At 39.3% G+C, this 23,983-nt stretch overlaps 1 protein-coding gene, 1 long non-coding RNA gene and 1 other non-coding gene across 4 annotated transcripts; 1 reads left to right on the top strand and 2 right to left on the bottom strand.

Annotated features, from left to right (window-relative positions):
- Positions 1–993: 993 nt before the first annotated feature.
- slc26a6 (solute carrier family 26 member 6) lies at positions 994–22,816 on the bottom strand. 2 transcript variants are annotated; one of them, XM_037772998.1, is made up of 21 exons: positions 22,086–22,816; positions 21,019–21,158; positions 18,856–18,995; positions 18,527–18,637; positions 17,278–17,453; positions 16,790–16,954; positions 16,243–16,395; positions 16,050–16,132; positions 15,795–15,942; positions 15,593–15,706; positions 14,619–14,696; positions 13,701–13,796; positions 13,448–13,554; positions 13,200–13,269; positions 10,869–10,961; positions 7,652–7,765; positions 6,718–6,864; positions 6,135–6,189; positions 4,952–5,094; positions 2,837–2,896; positions 994–1,762 (listed from the first exon to the last, which is right to left on the bottom strand). In XM_037772998.1, the coding sequence occupies exons 2-21, from the start codon at positions 21,144–21,146 to the stop codon at positions 1,739–1,741; spliced, it is 2,205 nt and encodes a 734-aa protein (XP_037628926.1). In that variant the 5' UTR covers positions 21,147–21,158; positions 22,086–22,816; the 3' UTR covers positions 994–1,738. The 2 variants fall into 2 exon arrangements, with proteins under 2 accessions (XP_037628926.1, XP_037628927.1); XM_037772999.1 differs by lacking the exon at positions 2,837–2,896 and having other exon boundaries at positions 22,086–22,805.
- Positions 13,448–18,488, top strand: LOC119489952. The gene is made up of 5 exons (XR_005207298.1): positions 13,448–13,537; positions 13,728–13,803; positions 16,794–16,912; positions 17,292–17,445; positions 17,556–18,488. It is a non-coding gene; the product is annotated as an uncharacterized LOC119489952 (long non-coding RNA).
- trnar-ccu lies at positions 19,948–20,020 on the bottom strand. Its single transcript has one exon. It is a non-coding gene; the product is annotated as a tRNA-Arg (tRNA).
- Positions 22,817–23,983: the final 1,167 nt, after the last annotated feature.

Below are 23,983 nucleotides of genomic sequence, written 5' to 3'. Positions count from 1 at the left end.
GTTTTGGACTCTGTGAAGTGAATCCATGGAGAAAAGATGGTCAGTTTTTCATGGCACGAGAAATGAAAGGCATTTTAAATGAAAGACATTACTGGAAAATGGATTTGTTTAATTATGACTACATATGATTCAGAGTTCAAATAAACAATGACTCATTAGAATCGGTTCTAGTTAACAGAGGACTGATGTGGTTGCCAGTCTTTGTGGTGGAAACGAATGTCTTCCCACCTAAATGCTTACAGACATTTTTCTTTTCTCTAATAATGAAACAAACAGCGAACATGGAAGTGACCAACTAAAATCCATTTTTGAATCATATTTTTGTTCCCATGTCGACTTTGTGACTTCCTGATCAAAACATGGTGGATTGTATCTGAACATATGCAGTTTCAGAAGTGACCCAGAGTTAAGACAGGTGAACAAAAGGATGCTTTATACAAGTAATAATATTATTTTCATTATTATTGTTGTCATAATTATTATAATCTTTTAATTTTTTTTTTTTTTTTTTTTTACTATTTATAATTATTGTTTCTATTATTTATTTTTAATATTTATATATTTACATTTTTTTATTCTGTATTTATTTTCCTTTTTTAATTGTGAATATATTATTTTTTTTAAAGTATGTTCTTGTGTCTTTTGACATTGTTTGTTTACTTATATGTTTATATGGAAAAGAAGAATGGCAATATTATATTCTATAACAGTTTTTCAATTATTATTTTGTTAATTATTATTTGTATTATTTATTTATTCTTAATATTAAATACTAAATAATGAATACTATTTTTTGGTATTTTGGAAAAAGTATGCTTCACAATAAAAACATTTGAAACAGAACAAAATGATGCATTATATGCTACAATAAGGGAACATCTGGGCTGGTTATGGGTTTGATTTCCACTTGTCCTTACTGCTATTCTCTGTGCTTGAGCTACTATAATGAGTCTCTGCAACATCTGGCTGAAGAAATGGAAAATGAGAACAAGAGAACAGAGAACAACTCCTTGTAAAGTATAAAACAAATTCACTGAACACGTCTGCAGATAAACAAGGTGTTGACTGGAGTCTGAGTGTGAATGAAGCAGCCGGTCCCGGTGACACAGGAAAGGAGAACATCCATATTTGAGGCATCAGTTTCATCAGTCCAGATCTTTTCAGAGGTTTTTGGAGATTTCCTGTCGTTGCGTCACCAAATCAAAATGTCTTCTTTGGAAGATTCAATCAAAACGGTTTGTGTTTGGAAAGGAAATGAACGTTCCCATTCAATGAGGAGCTTTTGACTAAGTAAAATAATATTTCTTTTCCATGTAAGTGCATGAACATTGGCAGATTTTTAGATTTTCATAAATAAATCATCCATGCAGGTATTTCTTACTGATTAAAGGCAATCTAATAACTTCAATTTTAAAACAGCATGCAAAGTTGGCTAAAAATACATCACAGAGGAATATCAATCTGTATTAATATGCTTTAACTGTATGCTTTTGTTGTTTTTGCATGACTCCTCCAGCACGGTATATTATTGTAAGACTCTGGGTGTGTACTCTGTAGTCATATCTTTGTCATTCTGTTGTTTTTGTCTTCCTGTATCGTGTTCGTTACAATTTGTGTGCGTCTGCAGGTTTGAGTGTCTGTGTTTGTGACAGACGGGTGTCCCAGAAATCTGAAGCTCACTGGATAAAACGAGTGTCTGACACTTCTTCTTAATATCCTCCATCGTTCCTCTCAGGACTCACAAATGTGTCGCTGTGATCTCCTGTGAAACACAAGTACAGGAGAGATCAAAACAGAGAAGAAATACCGGAGAGAAAAGAAGAAGAGAGGTACCAAGTGGGACGGAGGGATGGAAGATTTTCAAAATATGTGCCAGATTTTTTCTTTTCTCTCCGGTGGCATGAAAGTCTCTAAGTAGAGGTTAATGAGGAGGAACAGAACGAGTCTGTGAACATGTTGCCTGAAACTTTGGCTCAGCATGCTGCAATCTCAGAAATAATGGTTCTGAGACAAACTATTTTACATCTGATGTCTTCACTTTGCACCATGTGGATTCTTGTTATGTTAAACTTTATGAATTATATTTCTGATGTGCCTCAGGGTGAATGTAAGGTTCTACTTGCTCTCTGAAATGCTTCTGTGAAACTAAGTGAACTGAACACGACAGGCCAGATGGATTTCCATACCAACCATTTGCTTCTCTCATGTAAAGCCATTTCCATGTGAAATATATTCATACAGTACAGGCTGCACATGAATGCCATTCATTAATTTGCACATGCCTGCATGCATGTTACTGTGCGTGTGTTCTTGTTCTTAGCACAGTTCCCTTAACCAACCTCATGCTCTTCCTCCGATCCACTCGCTTACATCCTCTGTATTTTTGTATCCCTTTGTGTGTGTGCCAGTGACTGTATTTGTGTGAGAGCTCCCTATCTCTCCCATGAAAAGCCTTTGCTCTCTGTAAACTGTATTTCATGGATCAGCGCCACGTCTTTGTTCTCCGTTAGATTTCTCCTATGGGGGGCAGAAACATAAAGTCACGCACCAAACTAAATACTAAAACAGAACAGGCAGAAACAAAAGCACCCGCGCTGAACGATACGCAGGCATCCATGCAAGCACAGGTGTATAAATGAGATTAACAGACACACACACAAAGCCCATGTGTTCAGGAGATTGATGGTGTGCGCTGAGATGAGCATATCAGAGCTAAAAAATGTTGTTTAGATATTTGTGTTTAACCGTGTATGAAATAGAAAGGAGGGATTTGCATTAAAATACATTAAAACACATCAAACTATAATATGATTGTGTACTGTAATACTGTAAATACCATTTCCACCCACCCCCCAACCATCTTGCTGTGGGCAATCAATTTGCAGTCCAGGTCACGCTGCAGAGAAAAGATCAATGAACCAATCCAGAAAGCACATTTTAATCATTGTCCATTAAGATATTGAGAGCTTAATACATCATTCCCACACTCCAGGCTGCTGAGTGAACTGGTTTTACTGCCATATTTACTGTTTTAAGTCAGTTCTACCACTCTCATTTTCAGCTGTAGAAACCCACTGGATGCTACCTGTCTATCACAGGGGTGTCGCGATATACTGGTATTGACGATAACCATGATATTTAAAAATTAAATATTGATATCATGTTAATAATACATATTGTGTAAATAATCCAGCGTCTCTTAAATCATTTTAAATATATAGTTATGGTTACAGACTCTCTCCAACTTGTATTTTAAGTGTAATTAATTTGCCATAAAAGACACAAAATGTACAATAAACAAACTTAAAGATAAATTATCTGATAATTAAAAAATAATCAAATTTTCTATAGATATCACAAATATCGTTATTGTTAATTCTTTTGGCCACGATAATCGTGGAGTGAAGATCTGATATCATGACAGTCATAGTCCAGCACCAAACAACAGTCAGACTACTACTTTTCCACTGCAGGCCGCTGCGACCACAGACCGGACGCACTACCCTCATTTAATATGAATGGGATAACCTGTGTTTTCGCCACAACGCCTGATCTGGTGTGAATGCAGCCTGAGCTCCAAGCAGCATAGCAGAGAGAAACATCAAATAACTGAGTTTAATGGCCCCTTCACACCTTCATTGTTTGGTGCGGTTCAATTCTGGTGTGAAAGCATTTTTTGGATGGTTCAGACCAATTATAGGAAGTTCTGGCAGGTCATCGTCATGTTATAAGACTAGGATAGCTTAAAAGAATACCTCAGTGTGTTGCCTAGTGTGTGCGTAGAGAGTGTGTGGTCGAGAGAAAAGGAGAGACGGTGGATGCGCTGAGAGCAGACAGGTGTCTCTATCTCTGGCTTTACACGTGTGGCTTCTCTGGCGTCAGGCTGAGCTGAATAGACTGGATCTACATCATGTTAACGACATGTGCATCATTACAATGAAGAGGAAAGTATGTACCGCCGCAGCACACCACCAGAGGTGAAAATAGCCCCTTTTCACAGCAGCCATTTTGACATGTCATAGCAGAGTAAACAATACAGGTGTAACTGATGAAATGAATTGTGGTCCCGTTCTACTTAGTGCGTCACAGCCATTCCAGTGAGCCAGCATGCACAATACCAGGGCCCTGGTATACCTCAATGGAACAGGGCCATAATTCATGTTAATTACACCAGTGTTTACCCTGCAATGACATGTCAAAATAACTGCTGAGAAAAGGGTCTAAAGGCGAATCTGGCGACCGCTTTGTCTGTTCCACTATCGAGCATCGCTGCCATTACTGCGATGGCAAGTCATAGTGACTATACTATCTGCTAAACAGTATTAACTTGTGACTTTAGGCCGAAAGCGTCCGAGGTTGCTCGTAGTAACTTACGTAAATGGTTGGTGTAAATAATAAACAGAGATGAGTATGTATTTAAAATTGATTTAGGTCAAATTGAAGGCTTTCACGAGGACACAGCTGCCGTCACTACTAGCAACCACGACCTGAGAGTCAAGGGTTAACAGTTAACAGACACTTTGTACGTGTTCTGTTTGTGATGCCGACTGAATGATGTTTACTCTGCGGTCATTACGTTGCCCTGGTTAGAGCAACTAACGTTATATTTCAAAATGCGCCACAGTTAATTGATTGAGTTAATTTCTTCTGTGGGACCACCGCAGCCTCTAGACAGTTTCTTAGCCCAAAAACGTCGTTAGACATCGTTGTCAAAAGTAACGTTATATAGAAAGTAAAGGTAAAAGTACACTTTTTAGGACAGCTTGCATTCAAACGCACACGTGAGACGCCACCGCAGTAATGACGATATGTTTACTTTTGGTACTTCCCCAGATTCGTGTATAAGGTCTGGTGTAAAGCATTGAGGTTATCACTAAAAGTAAACTTGCACACTTCAGCACTCTATTTTGTGACGTAATATGTCCGTTTGAGTGCATGTGTGCATACTCACACAGTAGTTCATCCCCTCATCATGGCTGTGCGTTCTGGCAGATTGACAGTGCAAAACAGCGTCATGGACGGTGGAGAAGAGGCAGGACTTTGTCACTTTGTCGTTAAAGAAACCTCCAGTCTGCAGGTTGTCCACGACACCAGCTAGAAAGAGAGAGAGAGAAAGAGAGAATAAGAGGCAATAATGGATCCACAGGCAGAGTCGTGTATGATAAGTTTTTGGGAAGATAGAAGACAGTGAACGTGTTAGTATGAGAGGACAAAAAATGGAATAAAAAAAGAGAGAGAAATCGAGGAGGATGAAGTGGAACATCTGGATTAGGACATATAAAATGGGCCAAAAGTAAATAAGAGAGAGATAAGGCGAGTGGGAGGGGTAGTCCTTGTGTTAACTGAACCTCATTATAATTCCCAGCTCTATAAATATTCCTTGCAGTCCCTTAGCGAGCCCAAACACTCACAATAAACTATTTTTCTCATTACTGGCTATCAACGGGCTAATTATAATAGAGCTGCTGATCCTCTGATATAAACTGGACGGCATTTTGCATTGTGGTTGTAAGATACATTTGTGGGCTGTAAAAACAAACACAAAGAGAAGACGCTTTATTACAATAAAAACATAACCGTCCCCACCAGATTTCAGTATTTTTTTAGCTTTCCTTAGGACTCATTATAATCTTCTCAGGACCCACTACTGCATATCATACTAAACTTAGCAAACCTGGAATAGTGTTTTCTGGAAAAACTGAACGACTTCCTTCACAGAAACGTAACAATAACATCAGCAAATGGCTGAAATAACATCTAGTGTTGTTGTATGAATTCAAATTGAGAGTGGCTAAGCGGGTCTGGAACGTGAATTTAAAAATACATCCATGTGTGTGTAACAGTATGTGGGACAAAGGAATCCCAGTGGGATTTAGGTATTTTTCTGACAAACTGTCAGGGCCCAGGGATCACTAACGTCTACGACGGATGATCGACTCCAAGGTTCCTCCAGCTTAAGGCACGTTACATTTAAGGCTTTTTCAATGCCACTTCGAACGAAATCAAGACCAACTTTACAATGACCAAAATTGAAGAAAAAAAACAATATCAATTATTATTCAGAGTTTGAAACACTGTGCGTTGTAGACATTGCCTGTTACCGGTTTCAGCTAAGCTGATGCAGAGGGACTTACTTTGGCAGCCGGCGAGAACCACCTCTATACCAATTTCTCCATAGTCTCTCTGGATCTAAAACAGACACAGAAGCACAGAGCAAAGGTCAGACTGGGGATCGTTTCATTAGTCTGACAATTCAATTTACAACAATTGAATGCCCGAGGAGCTAAATGATGAGGAAAGGGAGGGATGGATGGAGTTGATTGTAGGAAGAAATGTGAAAGGCAGAGTTACAGGAGTTGGTTGAACAGGAAGAAACGTAGACAGCAAAGACAAAAGAATAAGAATCGGTAATCTCGTATTTGCCTTATTCTCCTGCGGCAACTTAATTATATCATTTCATTATTAGCTATCAACTGTCTGCTAACTTGTTTCTTTAAAAGAGGAGTTTGGATCCATTTTAGATGACAAAAATGTAGAAATTCTTTATAGTAACCTGTTCACTTTGTCAAAATATTAGATACACAAATATAGATTCATAGAATAGCTAACGAATGTGATGCATATACAAATGCACATATACAAGTTGAATTCTTGATATGTAGACGTTACTTCCCTGTCTCTCGTTATATTCTGTATGTGTGACTACAGTATACATACGCTGCGTAGCGCCTTGACTCCCACAGTATCCAGGAAGTTGACGGGGCTGAGGTCGAGGACGATGGCTCTGGGGAGTGAGGTGTCGGGCTCAGCGTCCATCTCAATGATGGCGATGTCCTTCTGCTCCTCCATCTCTGGCTCCAACTCCTGTAGAGGATGAGACATGACACGGCGCAAAGAGAGACTCGTGAGAGGTTAATCAAAGTAAAATGTTACGCTTTAGACGATGAATTGCAATCAAAAGGTAACTGTATAACCAGGAATTCAAATGAAGATCAAGGTTAAGGCCTTTGCACACAAAGTCTGTATTTTTCGTCTGAAATTGTCGCACGTTTAAAAATAAATACGACCTCATGTTGCGTCAATCACGTTTACAAACCAACTCCGAAACTTAAACCGTCATTAAAGTTTTCGGAACAGGTTTGATGTTCTGCTTTTTTTCGCATCCGTCAAAAGCTAAAAGAGGGTTGTTTGACCACTCAGAGCTGCCGTCCGTGCAAACATCCTCATCCAAAATGGCATCTGTTAAAAATTCACTTTGTCTCCCAGCACACAGCACTTTACGATAAAGAAATAAAAAAAATACAGGGATGCAGAATTTACAGATAGATTGTGGCAGGTGATGCTGAAAAGCTTGGAATTGTGGACGATAACAAAACAAAGGATGTAGGAAAGATTAGACAGTAATGATGGTGCTAAAAATACAGACTTGGTGTGCAAATACCTTAAAGGCCTTTAGGGTCAGGAATGTTTGAATACTTCTTTGCTTATATTTCAGTTAAATGAACAAACAAACATTTGTATAAGAAGACAGTTGCACTTGGTGTTGAGATTTCAATCAAGCTCTCTGCAGTGTTCAGTAAGTTTTCAAAGATAGAAGAAAAAAACACCTTTTGTATCATTTCACAGTAAATATGTCTCTGGTCATCCTCACCATGTCCACTGCGTTCTTCTTGGCAGCTTTCTTGGCCATTTTCTTCTCATGCCTCTTCCTTTTGGCCTCTAGTTTCTTCTTTGCTGACAGGATCTTGGTAATGTCAATCCCAGACTAAAAGAAACAGCAAAGGACAATCACACATGGTAACAGTGAAGTTCACATACATTTTCTACAGCCAGTCAAATCTTGCTTCCTCCTGAGGTATTCATTATTACTTTTCCCCATTTTCTGACATTTTGTAGACCAAACAACTAATCAATTAATTGAGAAAATAATCAACAGATTAATCAACAATGAAAATAATTTTTAGTTGAAGCCCTAAAAATAATAAAAACAGCTGAATAAGAGGGAAGGTTCTGGATAAATTCTCAAGTTTGCATAAATTATTCTGAAAAAAAAAAAAACTTTTCCCAGAGAAGACCTACTATAAGAGGAAAAATGGGGAGGTTGGGAGGTTAAGCTCATTACGTCACAGGAACACAACCGTTTATCTCAGCCAGTTTAGCCAGTTCAGTCAGTCCGTCCAACTAATCTGAACTAATTCCTCAAAACAAAACAAAAACCAGTGAAGCAGGTCTTGCTTTCCAAACAAATGTACGTGACACAACCACAGGGCATTACAGGAAAACAACCGTTGCAAAGGTAGTTCTCAAGCTGTGGGTGATATCTTCTAATGAGGCTGCATGTGACAAAGGAAGGAGAGACAAATCTGAATGGCTTGTTGATCACATGTTTTCTGATCTGGACAGCCCACAAAAAACGGACTGGTTTATTTCACAGTTTGTGGGTTTGTAGGAACTCCAGATACCCAAATGTATGAGCACAAGCACTGAAAAAGTGAGTTTTCCATGATATGTCTCCTTTAAAGGAAACTTATTTTTTCTGCATATTTTTAGTTTCAAAGGATTGAATTGTTGAAAGCATGTAATCCCCGCTGTACTCCCATCCATATATATGCAATTACAACACCACGTATAGCTCTAACAAAAGTACTGTACTGTATTCATAACAGGCCAACAATAATTCAGTCAATAGCACAGCTTTCCATATATTTTTAGCTGCTAGAGTGAAAACATTTAAACTGACTTTAAAGGATAGGTTCACATTTTTTCTTGAAACAATTTTGATGTAACTTAAGATATCTACTTCCACTAGATTTGTATAACTCCCACAGCTCATCTTAACTGTAGATACACTTTTGAATACATTTTTGCACGGGCAGAGGGCTGTGTATTTTGTTCATAGGCTGTATATAAGAAGTGGATGTAGTCACCGTGACGTCACCCATTGGTATGTGGACTGCTGTTTTGAAGCCTCGAGTTCGGGTTTTGGTTGTCGCAAAGTAAAACCGGTTTCAGTGTACCTGACTATTGTTTTAAGACAGACTTTAAAACATTTGAGCCTATCCTTCATGACAAGGGAAAACAGGTTTTCATTTTGGGATCAGCAGAAAGCAAGGGCATCAGTCAGCTTCTTTCTGTTACTTTACTTTTAATACTTTCTGTTTAGCTGCCACAAGGAGACATGCAGTAGAAAATGCCTAGTCTTCACATAAAGTAGTTTTGTGTGTAGAAAACACCTTTTGCAATGAGTAAGGACTAACGAGCAATCAGGAAATGGAAATGCCATGGATGAAAATAGTCCCTGATATCAGTCATCAACAGCCAATCAGATTCTCATTGTTCGCTTTTGTGATTTTTATTCCAAGAATAAAATGTCTGCCTGGCAACTGAAAAGTGGATCAGAATTCGATTACAGCCATTCAAGCCTTCCTACTTCTCCAAAACAAAATTGATAGCAATCAGCATCTCAGAAACACTGCATAAGAGTTTGTACTGTGGGACATTTAAACTCGAGATAATCTAACCATAAAGCCAGGAATAGTATGATTCCGTATGTCTTTCCCATATCTCGAGAACGGCTCATCCGATCTACTTCACACTTGGCGGGTGTATTGCTGGGGACCCAGACCAGGGACCCAGACCAGGGCCCCCGACAACGCGGCAAGCAGCAATACCAGGAGGCTATTGGGAGCCAAGCAATCGGCCCGTTCCGAACAGACATGCCACAAACGGGCACTGCACTAGTGTCATAGTATGATAGGAAGGATAATTCATGCAAAAACAATGTATGATTTACCTCTAAAAACTTTTCTTACTGCATGACATCATTAGTTAATGCAATGACAGCATTAGTATCCCCTTACACAAGTGCAACCCATCAGCTCAGTCGCTGCCAGTGAGAACAAGCAGTAAGTGATCCCAAATTTCCCCAGCACCTTTCACTATTTCTTGGAAAGTGATCCCCAAATTTGAGTCGTCTGCACGCCACAGTGACTGGTGGAGTAGAAACACTTATCATCCAGATCCAACAATTCATCTGGTGCCAGTTTCTCACCTTGCAAACAGACGTGCAGCCTCTGCCATTCAACAACGGCTCTATGAAAGCTTGTTTGTGCATCAAAGATAAGAAAGAAACGAGCGACCCTGTGGCTTTGACATGCTGACATTTTAATGAATGAGACGGTCCATTATCTCCCTTCCATATTCAGTCTCTGCTCCTCACCCTCCCTCCATCTTTTGTAATCTTTTTTCTAGCTTCCCTCAATCCGTCTTCCCATTTCCTCCAAAGAGACGTGACAGGAGAGGAGGAGGAAGAAAAGGGGGGAGGGAGGGGAGCGTTTAAACAAAAGTTTAACGGAAGAAAGGAGAGGAGAAAACGGTGGGATGACATTTCGAACAATGTCTGTCACGGTTGTGATGGTTGAATTGGTGAAATGTCGGGTCAGTTATTAGCGTGTCAGAAATAATGTTTGTAAGAGAGGAGTTAATTGCACGGAAGTTGTGACAAGAGGGATCGATGCTGGAGCTGGTTGTTTCCTTTTCTCTGTATGTGTGTGTGCGTGTGTAGGTGTAGTGTGTTTATCTGTATGTTCATATAAATTTGGGCTTGTGTTTCCATCATGGTGTGTTTGTATGTCTGATACTGCTTTTTGGGGGCGTTCACATTAATATATTAATACACATTAATATTCCTGTGTGTGTGCTCTGGTGCGTGCACTATCTTTGTGAGGACAAATTTTACTTTTAGACCTCAAGTGTGAGGACATTTTGTCAGTCCTCACTTCTTTCAAGACCTGGTTTAAGGGTTGTGATGAGGTTAAAAGGTAATGAAGAGGTTAAAAGGTAGGTTAAGGATGGGTACGTGTCCTCACCTTCTCTCCAAGAGCTTCTTGGTACATCTCAGCGTTGGCGAAGTAGAGGGTGGCAGAGGAACGGAAGATCAAAATCCCTGGCACTGGCTTCACCTGAAATCAAACGACCAGTTAATCAGTTAATCAATTAAACAGGCTTTGAGCTAAATGCTAACATCAGCATGCTAACATGCTCACAGTGTCAGTGCTAACATACTGATGTTTAGCAGGTATAATGTTTAATATGTTCACCATCTTAGTGTAGCGTGTTAGCCTGCTAACATTCGTTAATAAGCACGAAACCCAAAGTACAGCTGATGTAGATGGGAATGTCTTGCAGGTTTTGACCTGATGATGGCGCTAGATGGAAGGTTAAAGGGTAATGTCGGTATTTTTCAACTGGGACCCCATTTTCCCATGTTTTTGTGGCGCTAAATGGGCTACAATATAATCGCTCGGGGCAATTCCACACCATCAATTTACGTCCTTTATTTTTGCCACTGACAGGCTCAGATTGTTATCATAATCAGAGCCTGTCATGGCGAACACAAGCACTTTTAGTGGATGTAAATTGACAGTGAGGAATTGCCCCGAGAGATTACATTGCAACCTGTTTAACGGCTGCTGGCTGCAGCGTTCTCCCTCAATACTGGACCAATTTTAGAAATTGTTGTCTCTATTAGTCACTTAAACACAAAAACATGGGAGAACAATAGGGTCCAAGTTGAAAAACATCGAAGTTATTCTTTAAGGGATCACCAAAGTTATTACAGATCATCTTGAGGGGGATATGAATGTGTGTACCATAATGTTTGGCAATCCATCCAATAGTTGTTGAGACATTTCACATAAAACCACACGTCAACCTCATGGTTGTGAGAGAGGAAACGTCAACAAAGTCACAAAGATTCATCATTTAGGCACCACAGATATCTGTACAAAATGTAGTGGTAATTCATCCAGTAGATTTTGAGTTATTTTAACAGGATAAGTGAAACTTTTGACCAGCTGGTGGTGTTACATGAAAAGTCAGGGGATCACCAAAGTGAGTAGGATTCATTCTCTGGGCACCAAAATCCATGGTAATTTGTCCAATAGTTGTCAACAGACCGACAGACTCATCATTACCATCAGTAGAGCCACGAAGCTTGAGGCTTAAAACACTGACAAACATCTTTTACTTAAGTGTACATCCTATTTAACTATACATATATAAGGTTGACAGGTTTTGTTCAATTGGTTTAAAAATAAATATTTGGGCTTTAAAACATCGCACACAGTATAATCACAAGTACAATGTTACACAACAGTTCACTGGGGTTACACCAATATTGTTTTTTTAAATTACAGATCAGTGAGAAATTAATCCTCTCTGTTATATTGTCTTATTAATAGTTCAGTGTTGTATTGTGTTTCTGCCTATATATTTCTCATATACCCCCAACCCCTTGAGAAATTCTATGAATCAGCCTATCATCATAACATATTAAGGCTGGCCAACACCATTGTCTCTTAGACTGAAGCACTCTTTAGTACACCAGTCAATCCTAAAACTAAATATGGAGCCTAACCCCAGATCAAATGTACGTTGAAGGGCCCTGAATATTGTCTTCTGTGATTGTAATGGTAAATGTATGTATTCTTGTTTCTCGTCTTGATTTTTTGTCATTTCTGTGATGTTGCAAATGGAGCCGCTGTGATGCAAGATACATTTCAGACCTGTCTGACAATAAAATTATTATCGTATCGTATCTAGGCAGTAATGTATCCCAGGCTTTTCCAATTCAATTCAATATGCTTTATTGGCATAAAAGTATCAAGGACAATATTGCCAAAGCGTCAAGTAATAATATGACATTTCCAATCATTGACTAGGTGTGATATTCAAAGTGCGAAAAATGCAGATTTCTGCCTTCAAAAATAAATATTGGTGGAACGACAGTAACACTTCTGGCAGAGGGCTCTTCCTGTCAAGTTCTGCTTTACACTTTTGAAATAAATGTTCTCTGTTGAAATTGGCATAAATGACACTTGAATACCAAATTGATGCCAAAGTTTGGTATGTAAAGAAGTTCATAAATAACATTTTACATTGTATCAATAAGGAATGCAGGGGTGAGGTCGAGCGTGTGTGCATAACTCACATTAACACCTCTATATTTAGGACTCTTGGCTGTAATGTGAAGGACAAAAGAAACTGATATATACAAAGACTTTACAGACAGTGTTTAGGCTACTGACATTAGTCACTTTGTACTTGTCATAAAAATTGCTCTGATTATTCTATTCATCTCTGGACCAGTACTCGCCCTCGCCCCTGCTTTCAGGTTATTTAAATATAATGTGCCATACCTGATCGTAGTCCTCCAGCGGCCTGTAGATGTCAGTGTCTGGGACCTGCCCTAATATGGAGTATTTAGGTCTGGAACACACACAAACAAAGAAGTGTATGAACAATTTGTAATATTTTGTGTTTAGGTATGGTCTGCAAGAAAGGGACTGAATTAATTGTTTGGTGTAGTGACTGCTTGACACACTCTCCCACTGAACATGTGTGCTTTTATTAGTGTATAATTCTGGGTCTGATAATGTGATCCTACAGCTGTGTCCGGAAGATGACGGTGAGCATTGAGAAACCGATGGCACCAGCCAGTCCCAGGTCGGGGTTGAATAGCACGGTGAGGATGAAGGTGACCACCCAGATCACCTGGAGATAGAGAAAAAGAGTGATGATGAGTAACAATGAGTGATAAGACAAGACAACAAGTAAAGCGACCCTTAAATGTAGATGTAAATATTAAGGAATCTATCTTCCCAAAGCATTAACCATGTCTTTGTCTTTAGTACACTCACCATGTCTACTTTGTTGCTCTTCCACAGAGCAGGGATGTCCATGAATTGCTTAATCATGCCATGGAGGTTGACAAAGATGATGGCGGCCAGCACTGCCTGCAAAGTGAGTCAAATATAAAACAGTTTATATGGAGCGCTCCAGTTTTGATGCCTAAAACATGAAGGAGTTAGTTTGCTTGAGATAATCCTCTCAACTTTTATGTGCTCTAGGGATAGTTTGGGTGTTTTGAAGTGGGTTTATATGAGGTACTTATCCATAGTCAGTTTATTAACTACAGTAGATGACGGTAGGCGCGACCCCAGTTTGGAGAAGCAGACAGGAGTTACCACACGGAAGCAAAGCGAGGAAAAGCGGCGAAAATATTATAAATATCGCGTACACTTAAACTGATCTTGATTTTTTTAGGAGGGCCTTCCTTTTAGGTGGCTAAAATACGTTTTGCTGCCGGCCCCGTCCACAGCTGTCTGCTTCTCCAAGCTGGGGGCGTGCCGACCATCATCTACTGTAGCTAATACACTGACTATGGATAAGTACTTCATACAACCCCACTTCAAAACACCCAAACTGTCCCTTTAATTAGGCTGCAAACAAATGGCTAAGAGTCCTGAACGGCAGTGTCTATTGTCATAATCTTCATATTATAACTCTGCTTTATAGCCTCTAAACTTATTTTCTCAGATGAATGACTTGATATCAGCGTGATTAATTAATGTTTCATCAATCATTTTTTTTTTAAAGTAGCCAGTGGATTTAGTCTGACGCTGAAGAAGTATCTGTTGGTGGCCTTATAGCAACACAACCTCAGCTGAGGAGGTCTTATCATTTTGGAAAAACATTCACTCTCAGACTTAGTCACGCGTGAATGCTCATGCTTGTGCACAGATGTGAACTCATGCAATCGTTCACACACACAGTACCTTCGGCAAATCTTCAAAGAGCGTTCCAATCCAGAGCGTGATGAAAAGGATAACTATTGCTGATAGAGCGCCAGCAACCTGCAGTGAAGAGAGCGGGAAGATAGAGGCATGATGAATGGAAATCAGGAGAGAGAGACCAGAGGAAGAGAGTTAAAGAAGAAGAAGAAAATATGAATGATGTGGTGGTTATTACAGTGAATTGGTACATGATTATGAGAGGAGTCAAGGCATCATCAGTTAAAGCCTCTCCTCTCCTCTGTAATGGGCCTCAGCTGATTAATGGTGTTGTCAGACTAAATCGGTTTAGCCTCTCAGCGAATCTGTGTTTGTGTAGGTGGACTTCAACGATGTGAGTGAAAATCGATTCCCTAAGTGTTTTTTAATGATGCCACTTATCTGAGTAACGTTAATTATGACCGTTTTTTCACTCCGTTTAACCTTTAAGACGGCCCAGTTTTGTGGCTACGGGCAGAGTGAAGTGTTGAGAATACGGATCTGAAAAATGATCTCATGAAACGGCCATGTCAAGTTCAAAAAAAATGCCAGGCACGAAAACCAATAAGCATTTTTCTAAATATTGTTGAAATGCTTTTCAGCTGTGTGGAATAAACACAGGAGAAGCAATAAATACCATGCAAACTAAATTAAGTAAATAGTTATCCCAGCTTTTGAAGCTGAATTTTGGTCACCAGATTTAGGGGCTTGGTGGCCGTGTGGCCAGTGCTTAAAATATTAGCGTCTGTCCCTGAGTATTAACATTCATACAGTAGCCATTTTATGGTCTAATATGAGGGGCTAAAATTTATTGGAATGAAACTGTTTTTTGTAGTTAGTGGTGGGTTTTTAATAGTCTTTAGTTCTGTGATGATTTATGTAACATAAACAAGATCTCCCCCAAAAAGTGATGGTTAAAGCAGTCTCACAATGTATTTACTCAAGGGCAATTCAGTAGAATAATGTCCACTTTTACCAACCTGAGTCTTCCCTCCTGTGCTCTCCTGAACCATGGTGCGAGACATGGAGCAGCTGATGGCGAAACACTGGAAAATTCCTCCGATGGAGTTACTCAGACCGAGGGCGATTAGTTCCTAAACCAGGGAAAAAAACACTATTTATATACAAGATATCAACCTTAGAAGAACGGTTCATCCTTGAATCCGTCCATCATCTCCCTACCTGGTTGCTGTCCACCTTGTATCCATATTTTAGAGCGAAGATTCGTCCCAGTGAGATGGCGATGCCGTAGCCAACCACAGACAGAGCGAAGGCATCCCCGATCACCTGACTAAACAGAGAGGCAGTTGGGAGAACAGGCGGCTGGAGGCTGGTAGACATGGACAGAGTAGAAATACATCACCCATTAAAAAATACTTCACTTTACATACTGTATATGTGAACACACATTCCTGTATTGGTGTGTGTGTTTCTCACCCTGAGGGAATCACTCCCACCACATCCACTCCATATTTCTCCTCCAGATTAACTTGCCAGGAGACCAATGTGGCAATAACAACCTGGGGAAACAGATAATAAGAGATGTAATAGTATGTGTGTTTATCTTCGTAAGGAACTAACTGTCCATAGAGTATATTATAAGTGCATATACGTATTCCTGTATACTCACACCAAGCAGCTCCACAGGTATAGGAACAGGTAGTTTTTTACTCAAGTAAGCGTTGAGCTCCTTAGCGAGGATGAGGCCGGTTATAGCGACGATACTGACCACAAGAGTACCAATGTTTGTCTGTGGAATGAGAGAGCAAATCTCCACCACAGTCTGGAAAGAAAGAAATAATATCATTATTGCTTAAATGCTTATATGAGGAAGTATGAGAAAAATGAGTAGTACAAATATGCACCACATTTATACAAGAATATACAATGTTCATTTTAGATTCTTGTCCATCACTGAGAAGACTGTCAGCAGGTGGAAGCAAATGTCTCAACCATGAATTTATGTTGCGGAGATAAAAGCATGTGTATAAGAGGGATAGAGATATTATATTTTCCAGCACAAGATGCTTAGTGAAGGTTTATTCTCTCAATTGTAGAAATCACTCAGGACTGTCCCAAATGCTTGGGAAATAATTATTAGTTTCAGCCTTACTCTTTAAAATAAAATAAAAAACATGTAGAAGCAAGCAGGTGTTAATGACTGTGTTCTTTCTTACATAGATCAATGCGAAGGCTCCACTGTATCTCACAGGGCTGATGCCAAAGGTGTATTTGAGCTGGGACACGATGACGTGGATGGCAGCTCCTGTGGTGTAACCTCGGACCAGCGGCTCAGACAGGTAGGTCACCACGAAACCAAACTGGACCAGACCGAGCAGAATCTACATACACAACACATAGTGGAAAAACACACGGAGCTTCACATTAACAAGAAGGGAGAACAAACAGGAACACAGTAGCCATGCACTCATAGCTTCAAAAGAATATCCAGTTTGACTACCAGAAACAAATATTTGACGCTCACTTGCTTTGAGTATTTGTACAGTATTTTCTTTTATTTATTGATGTAATCGTTGCTAGCAGCATGTGCCTATTGATGGTGATGACAGCACGTCTGTCCATGACACTAAACATTAAACAAAATGAGAAGATTACTCCCTAATATCTGACTTTCAGACCAGAGAATCCAGTAGCTCTAATTTACCTGAATTATCCCAGACATGAAGGTGACAGCTGCAGCCACTCGGACCCTCTCTGCATCCCGGGAGATGATGTCGACTATACTGGAGTTGGTCGCGTTGTCCCATATCATAAAGTTGGAGTCTGGGGCTAATCGCTCTATCACCCCTCCTATCATCACACTCATCACCGCGTATGTTCCTGAAGACAGACACATAAACACACAACTTTGCTGGTCATATCACAACAAGTTGGATATTTTGAGAGACATTTTTCTCGACGCCACCTTGTTTTTTTCCTCAGCTTCTTGCCACGACTGATGGGATCCTATGTGATACATTATCTTCTGCCAAAGTCCAGACAGACACATCCAATCACAGAGTTTAACATTTTGTTTTGTTTACCGCTAACAGCGTGTGTAAGCTTACGGTGTTGAGAAAACTGAAAACACATCTGCAGCTTAAATCTGGATTCTGGGAACAACATTCGGATGAATACAAAGAAGATGGATATTAAGTTTGCAGCTGTGTTTTGTTCACAAATTCATCATCAAAGCGTTTGGAATTTGCTACCACTCTGACTGGCTTCTTCTCCATGGAACTGGAGGCTCAGGGGTATTGTAGTATTTATACCAGTCCGCCATTCCAAACTGATGACAAAACATGATTTCTCAAGAACAAAATTGAAATGTGTCTTGTATGACCGTTATACGGGAATGTCGAATGGTTGAAAACACTGCTCATTTCTATTAGATTCAGAATCTGATTAAAGTTGTCAGGTTTTGAGGTCATGCTGACAGAGAGACGCCACTGTCAATCAAATCTGATCAGACCACACTTAGACAGTCTTTAAAGAGCAGATTAGCTGAGTTGTTTTAGAGTGTTAAACTCTTAATAAATAATGGCTGAGGATTGTTTTCCTTCTTATTTGCTCATGAATATTATAAATTATAAAGAAATAGGTGCTTTAAAAACAAGCACTTCAAAGGTTTTTGAAAAGGTTTGGAATGACTTCCCCTGTAGTGATCAATAGAAGGGAATATATCATCCTAAAAGCCTTGAGCTTCAGCTAAAGATCATATACTGTATGTCTATGCTTAAAACCTGAACCTTAGATTAGAGAGAATGAAAGAATATTCTTTCAGTCTGTCAGTAATCCTGCTATATCGCTTGTTCTTCTTTGAAGTAATATCCACATAACCTTATGGTGGATTAATCCCCACCTTGTCTAAATGACTTCTGTGCAGATACAGCAAGTGTTATTAAAGTACAAACCGATGGAGATGTGCTTGGACGTGCCAAAGATGAAGTAGACGAGGACTGGGTAGAAGGAAGAGAAAAGGCCAAAGACTGGAGGAACAGATGCTAGCAGGGCATACGCCATACCTGCAGGGAGAGCAGAGGATACATATGATTTCCTACAATACAGTAATAACTGAAAAACAACTATTACTAGGAAGATATTGAGCAGTAGGGTCATGAGCAACCTGCAGATTATCATTTAATATAAACTAATTATAGCAACATCTCTTCCTTCATTTGTTCTATCAGTCCACCCCTCACTGCATCTCTACTGAACTGATCTCCTGAACCTCCATCCTCACCCTGCGGCAGATGCATGATCCCCACACTGATTCCAGAGATCAGGTCGCCCAGGGCGTTTTCTCTGATGGAGTAACGAGGCAGCCACGATACAACAGGAACGCTACCCAGCATGCAGCTCTTCAACCTGGGACCAGAACACCTGAGTGTGTGTGTCAGAGAGACAGAAAGAGAAAAAGAAGAGAGAGCGGTGAGGGGGGTAAATTGTTGTAAGGATATGCTGTGATATCAGCGTGTCCAGGCTGATGTCTTGCAGAGCTCCAGACTAACTTTTTACATTGGTTGCACTGGTGCACAGAGCACATAATTTAGGTGCACCCAACATTTTTTTCTGCACCTTTTGACACCTCAATAATACATTTTAAGCATTTTGTCAGTTCCCACAGGCCCACACTAGAGATGTCAAATACCAGAAATTTTGTAGTCGATACCAATACCAGTGAATTCCCATGATTGTTGATACCAATTTGAGACCACGGTAAAAAAACTAAAGTAAAACAATAAATCCCATGTACTTCAACATACACTCCTTTATTACTGTTTGCATACTAGTTTTTGTTAGGAATTTCAACACGTCATAATTCCCTCTCTATTATCTATTTTATATTGCTGCGGAAACATCTCCTTCAAACACCTGGATTTATTGAAGTTTCTAACCAAAAACTACATTTTACAACATTTGAACACATCATGATGACCTTATAATTTACCTTCGTTCATTTTTACTGAATAGAGCCTGAAAGCATCATAATGCATTAACTTAGCTGTCGTCCTGCCGATTTCAACACGGATTTGTTGTTCACAATGTAGCATTATTGAAAGTGAGTTTACTGTGTCTACCTACGGTAACGTCAGGTATCCACATGGCTATATATTCCGTTGGTACAAGAGTAGCGTAATGTGAGTGGTCAGAGAGAGAGCGCTCGCAGAGCAGATCAACTGTTTGGCGACTAATGAAAGCGTTTGGTTGCACTTGACAGTTTTTTGGTCGCATATGACGCCCACTAAAACACTGTTAGCAGAGGATGGTTTCGATCCATCGACCTCTGGGTTATGGGCCCAGCACGCTTCCGCTGCGCCACTCTGCTGTCAGTCACCCCAGATGGGACTCGAACCCACAATCCCTGGCTTAGGAGGCCAGTGCCTTATCCATTAGGCCACTGGGGCTTCATATCACACAAGTTCACCTGTTGTGATCACAAACAGTGAGTTCCACTATAAAGCAACAATATGGGAAACACAATGTGGTGTTGAAATTGAGAAAACAATGGCCTCTGAAACAGAAAGAGGAGGAGGAGAGTCAAGCTCAGACACAATAGAGAACTAGAGCTACAAACTGTGACACAATGCCAAAATGACTCCAGAAGAACAGGAAAAACTAGAACTAAGACAGTAGTGTTGTTTTGAAACACTTTTTGCTACTTTCGATGTTGACTCATCTTTTTATCCAGCGACCTAAAAAGTTAATAAATCATCTTTTATCCTCTCAGTCTGTAGACTGTATATTTACATGTTTCCTCATGTAATCATTAATGAGCTCACTAAATGGTTTTCTTACATTTGGAAAGACATGACTTGCTGCTTTTGGTCTCAGACATGGATGTGGTTTTAACCGTTTGTGTAGCTGTTTTATCTCTCTATATATTTCATTTACTTTTACTTACTTATTTGTCAAGTGACTGCATGTATGTTTATGCGTGTGTGTTTATGTTGGAAACAGGGGACTGAGAAATAAAATTTTATTGTGAAAAGAAGCATCTTTTCATCTTGTTCTGCTATCATTTCCAGGGATCGTAAATCTAACATGTGGACAACAGTGGAACTACTTATCATGTATCCTCATTTACTTGCATGTCTATCTACCTGGCCAAAGACTTTTTGACATATATACCCCTATACGGCTTTTCCAAGAGGATAATAAGACGTAGATAAAGCAGGACTTATTGCTCACTTTGCTGAGTGTAATATGATGTATTAACTTCTCGCTTTGTCGAAAATGTACAAGTAGAACACAGTAGGTTTAGTACTTAATTGTTAAGAAATCTGGTGTATGAAGACTAATATATTCTGAGTGTAATTGCTAAAATATACAAGACAGAAAATGTCTGAATATGTAGAGAGAGATTCGTTGAGATGCACAGTAAATTAGATGTGGGGAACTTTACCTCATTGACTTTTTGACCTTCTCAGACAGAGATGGTTTTGAGTCAGACTTTACTGCCAGCTCATCCACTGCTCCTTCGTCCAGGATCTCCCTGTGCACGCTGTAGCCCATCCGTCTCCTCTCCGCCATGGCTAAAACTAGCTGCAACATAAACAACAAAACTTATTAGCTTCTTTTCTTTCCAAATGCTGGATTTGCTTTGGCAGGAAATCTATTCATTATATTTTTCAATCATTCTTGCACTGCCATTATATTTTCAACAGTGTATCCATTTAGTGAGAAAAGACCTCAAAATATCTTTTTTAAAAAAGCATAACATATTACTATAACTAGGGCTGTCCTCGACCAAAGAAATTCTTAGTCGACTAATTGATTAGTTGATTTAATTGATAGACTTGTAAAACTTGTTTCTCCACAAAGAATCACACAAAAGCACCACTTTAAATCTCGTCTTTACCAGAGGAGTGCTCATAAGTGTCTGGAAATAAGTGTAAAAAAGTCATTCAGCATGAAAAAGCATAAAAAAAAGAGACTCAATCGACTAAAGAAATCTTAATTTTGGACAAGTCATAGTCAAGTCAGCACACTGACAGCTGTTGTTGCCTGTTGGGCTTGAGCTTGCCATGTTATGATTTGAGCATATTTTTATGCTAAATGCAGTACCTTTGAGGGTTTCTTGACAATATTTGTCATTGTTTTGTATTGTTAATTGATTTCCAATAATAAATACAGTATATACTGTACATACATTTGAATAAAGCAGCATATTTGTCCACACCCATGTTGATAAGAATATTAAATACTTGACAAATCTCCCTTAAAGATACATTTTCAACTTATATAAAATGTGTGATTCATTTGCGATTAACTATTGACAATCATGAGATTAATTGCTATTAAATATTTTCAATTAATAATTATCAATATCGATTATCGAATGACAGCCCTAGTTTTGGCACAATAGAAAATACAATTACAGTTAGTTTCATGTTCATTCAAGTCCTGATCACGATCCCTCTGGGACTAAACGGACTTGATACTGTTGAACTTGAACATGATAATAATTACCTTGTGTGTTCCAGCTGTATCAGAAAAAGGTAAAAGATTTCTTTTACAAAAGCCCAGAACCTACTGAAGCCCTGAGATGAACCATACAAGTTTAGTGTAGGTTTTCAGAGAAGTGATATAAAGTTTTGTCTTCTATGCTGATATCCGTTTTTCCAGTTCCGAGGAAATAAATCCAACTCCAAGTCTATTTCTGGTCAGGATTGTAATGAAAATCTTCCACCTAACTTAAATAAAGTTCCTTCAATGATAAAATGGCACATCCCTCTTCATGAAGAATTAATCCTCTCTGTGTGCGATGGTCCCCAGGCTTCACATTGAATCTTTTCCATCAGATCCAAGTGGTACCACACGACCAGTTGTGATTGCTTTTTGTTGCAGCCAACAGACGAAGGTAAGGTTTTACTTTAAAGTCCACGACAAAGAGGATTCTCCGACGAAATAAACAGAAGATTACTCTTTCTTCTCTGTCTCCTCTGTCCCGTAGTTATCTGAGGCTGAGACTGTCTCTGTCTACGTTGTGGCTCCACTGCTGTGCCTGGAGACCCTGAAGACAAATCTACAAATTGGACACTGTTGTTGAGTGAGGGGGCAAAGTTCCAAACTGTAAATGCGGTTGTAGAGGTGGTAACAGAAGTGGTAGAAATTAGAGAGATGACCATGCATGTTTGATCATTTACAGAGCGAGTTAGTTCACTGATTTTGTACTTTTCTTGTCTTTTTAAATTAGTGCGTCAATCACCTTTTGACCCTGAAGAAATATGTTTGAATTGAAAACAAGAGATTTAAAATGTAAATTTGACTTACAGGTATACAGGATGCTGTTCACACAGTAAACTAAACAAATGAGAGTTCAGATGAATACAGACAGAATAACATAATATACCATAATGTATTCACATTAGACAGAGTCTTAGATGTGTCTTATCTATATGTTATATGTCTTGTCTAATCTGTGTGTGATTAGATTAGTCAGCCATTTCAGCTCAGTCAGGGTTGTTCTTGTTAATTTATGATTACGCCACAGGAGAGTGAATGGGGGGGGCATTAATCACTGGGAGAGCAGATACTGGTTAACTAAGCAGGACAAACAATATGCTTTGTTAAAGACACTGTGTTTTATAGGTTCCTCAACAGGCATTGATCTTTTCATTGCTCAGTCACACTTCTGTCTCTCTTTTCTTTCCTCCCAGTGAATCAGAGAGCTGAAACTGTCAAATCCCTCAAACAAAGAAAAATGTTGGTGATTGGCCAACCGGTGAGTACATCAAGACTAAACAAGACATTTTTGGTGAGTTTTATTTTGTTTCTCTCAAGTTTGAATGTGTTTTACGATGCTTCGCTGGTAAAACAGTTGATCTCTGAAGGAACTGGCCTTCTACCTCCAAGAGGTCAAGGCCCAGTTACGTGTTGGTTAATCTTGTGTGACAAAGAGATTTTCCAAACAGACGGGTTAAAGCATAATAATACAATTTATTCCGAACAATTAATGTTGCATAAGTAAAATAAAAGAGTTTACAGATATCTGGATCCAACCTACATGTCCCTGACAACATACAGTGCATGGGTCAGTTCGTGAAGTCTGAACCCCGAGCTCTCCCTGATCCAGTCTTTTATGGTTTACACAATATCAATAGTCATGAGGTGTGACGCGTGATGCCTCTGCTGCATTCCTCCTTCCTCGTTATCACCTTCTGGCTCCGTCCTCATGACCTTGGAACATAAAACATCATCTGCCACACTCCCCTCTTTTCTCACCCTTGACTCTATTCATAAAACATCCAATAGTGAGGCCTTTGTATGCATTTTTAGAGTATAATAAATCCAACAGATATTTTAGAGTATAATAAATCCAACAGACCCTCTTTTGAACTTAACTAAGTTCACCTACAGATAATGTT

The sequence above is a fragment of the Sebastes umbrosus genome, chromosome 6 (genome assembly GCF_015220745.1).
Source record: "Sebastes umbrosus isolate fSebUmb1 chromosome 6, fSebUmb1.pri, whole genome shotgun sequence".
Taxonomy (NCBI): domain Eukaryota; kingdom Metazoa; phylum Chordata; class Actinopteri; order Perciformes; family Sebastidae; genus Sebastes; species Sebastes umbrosus.
This window is presented reverse-complemented; position numbering and strand designations above follow the sequence as displayed.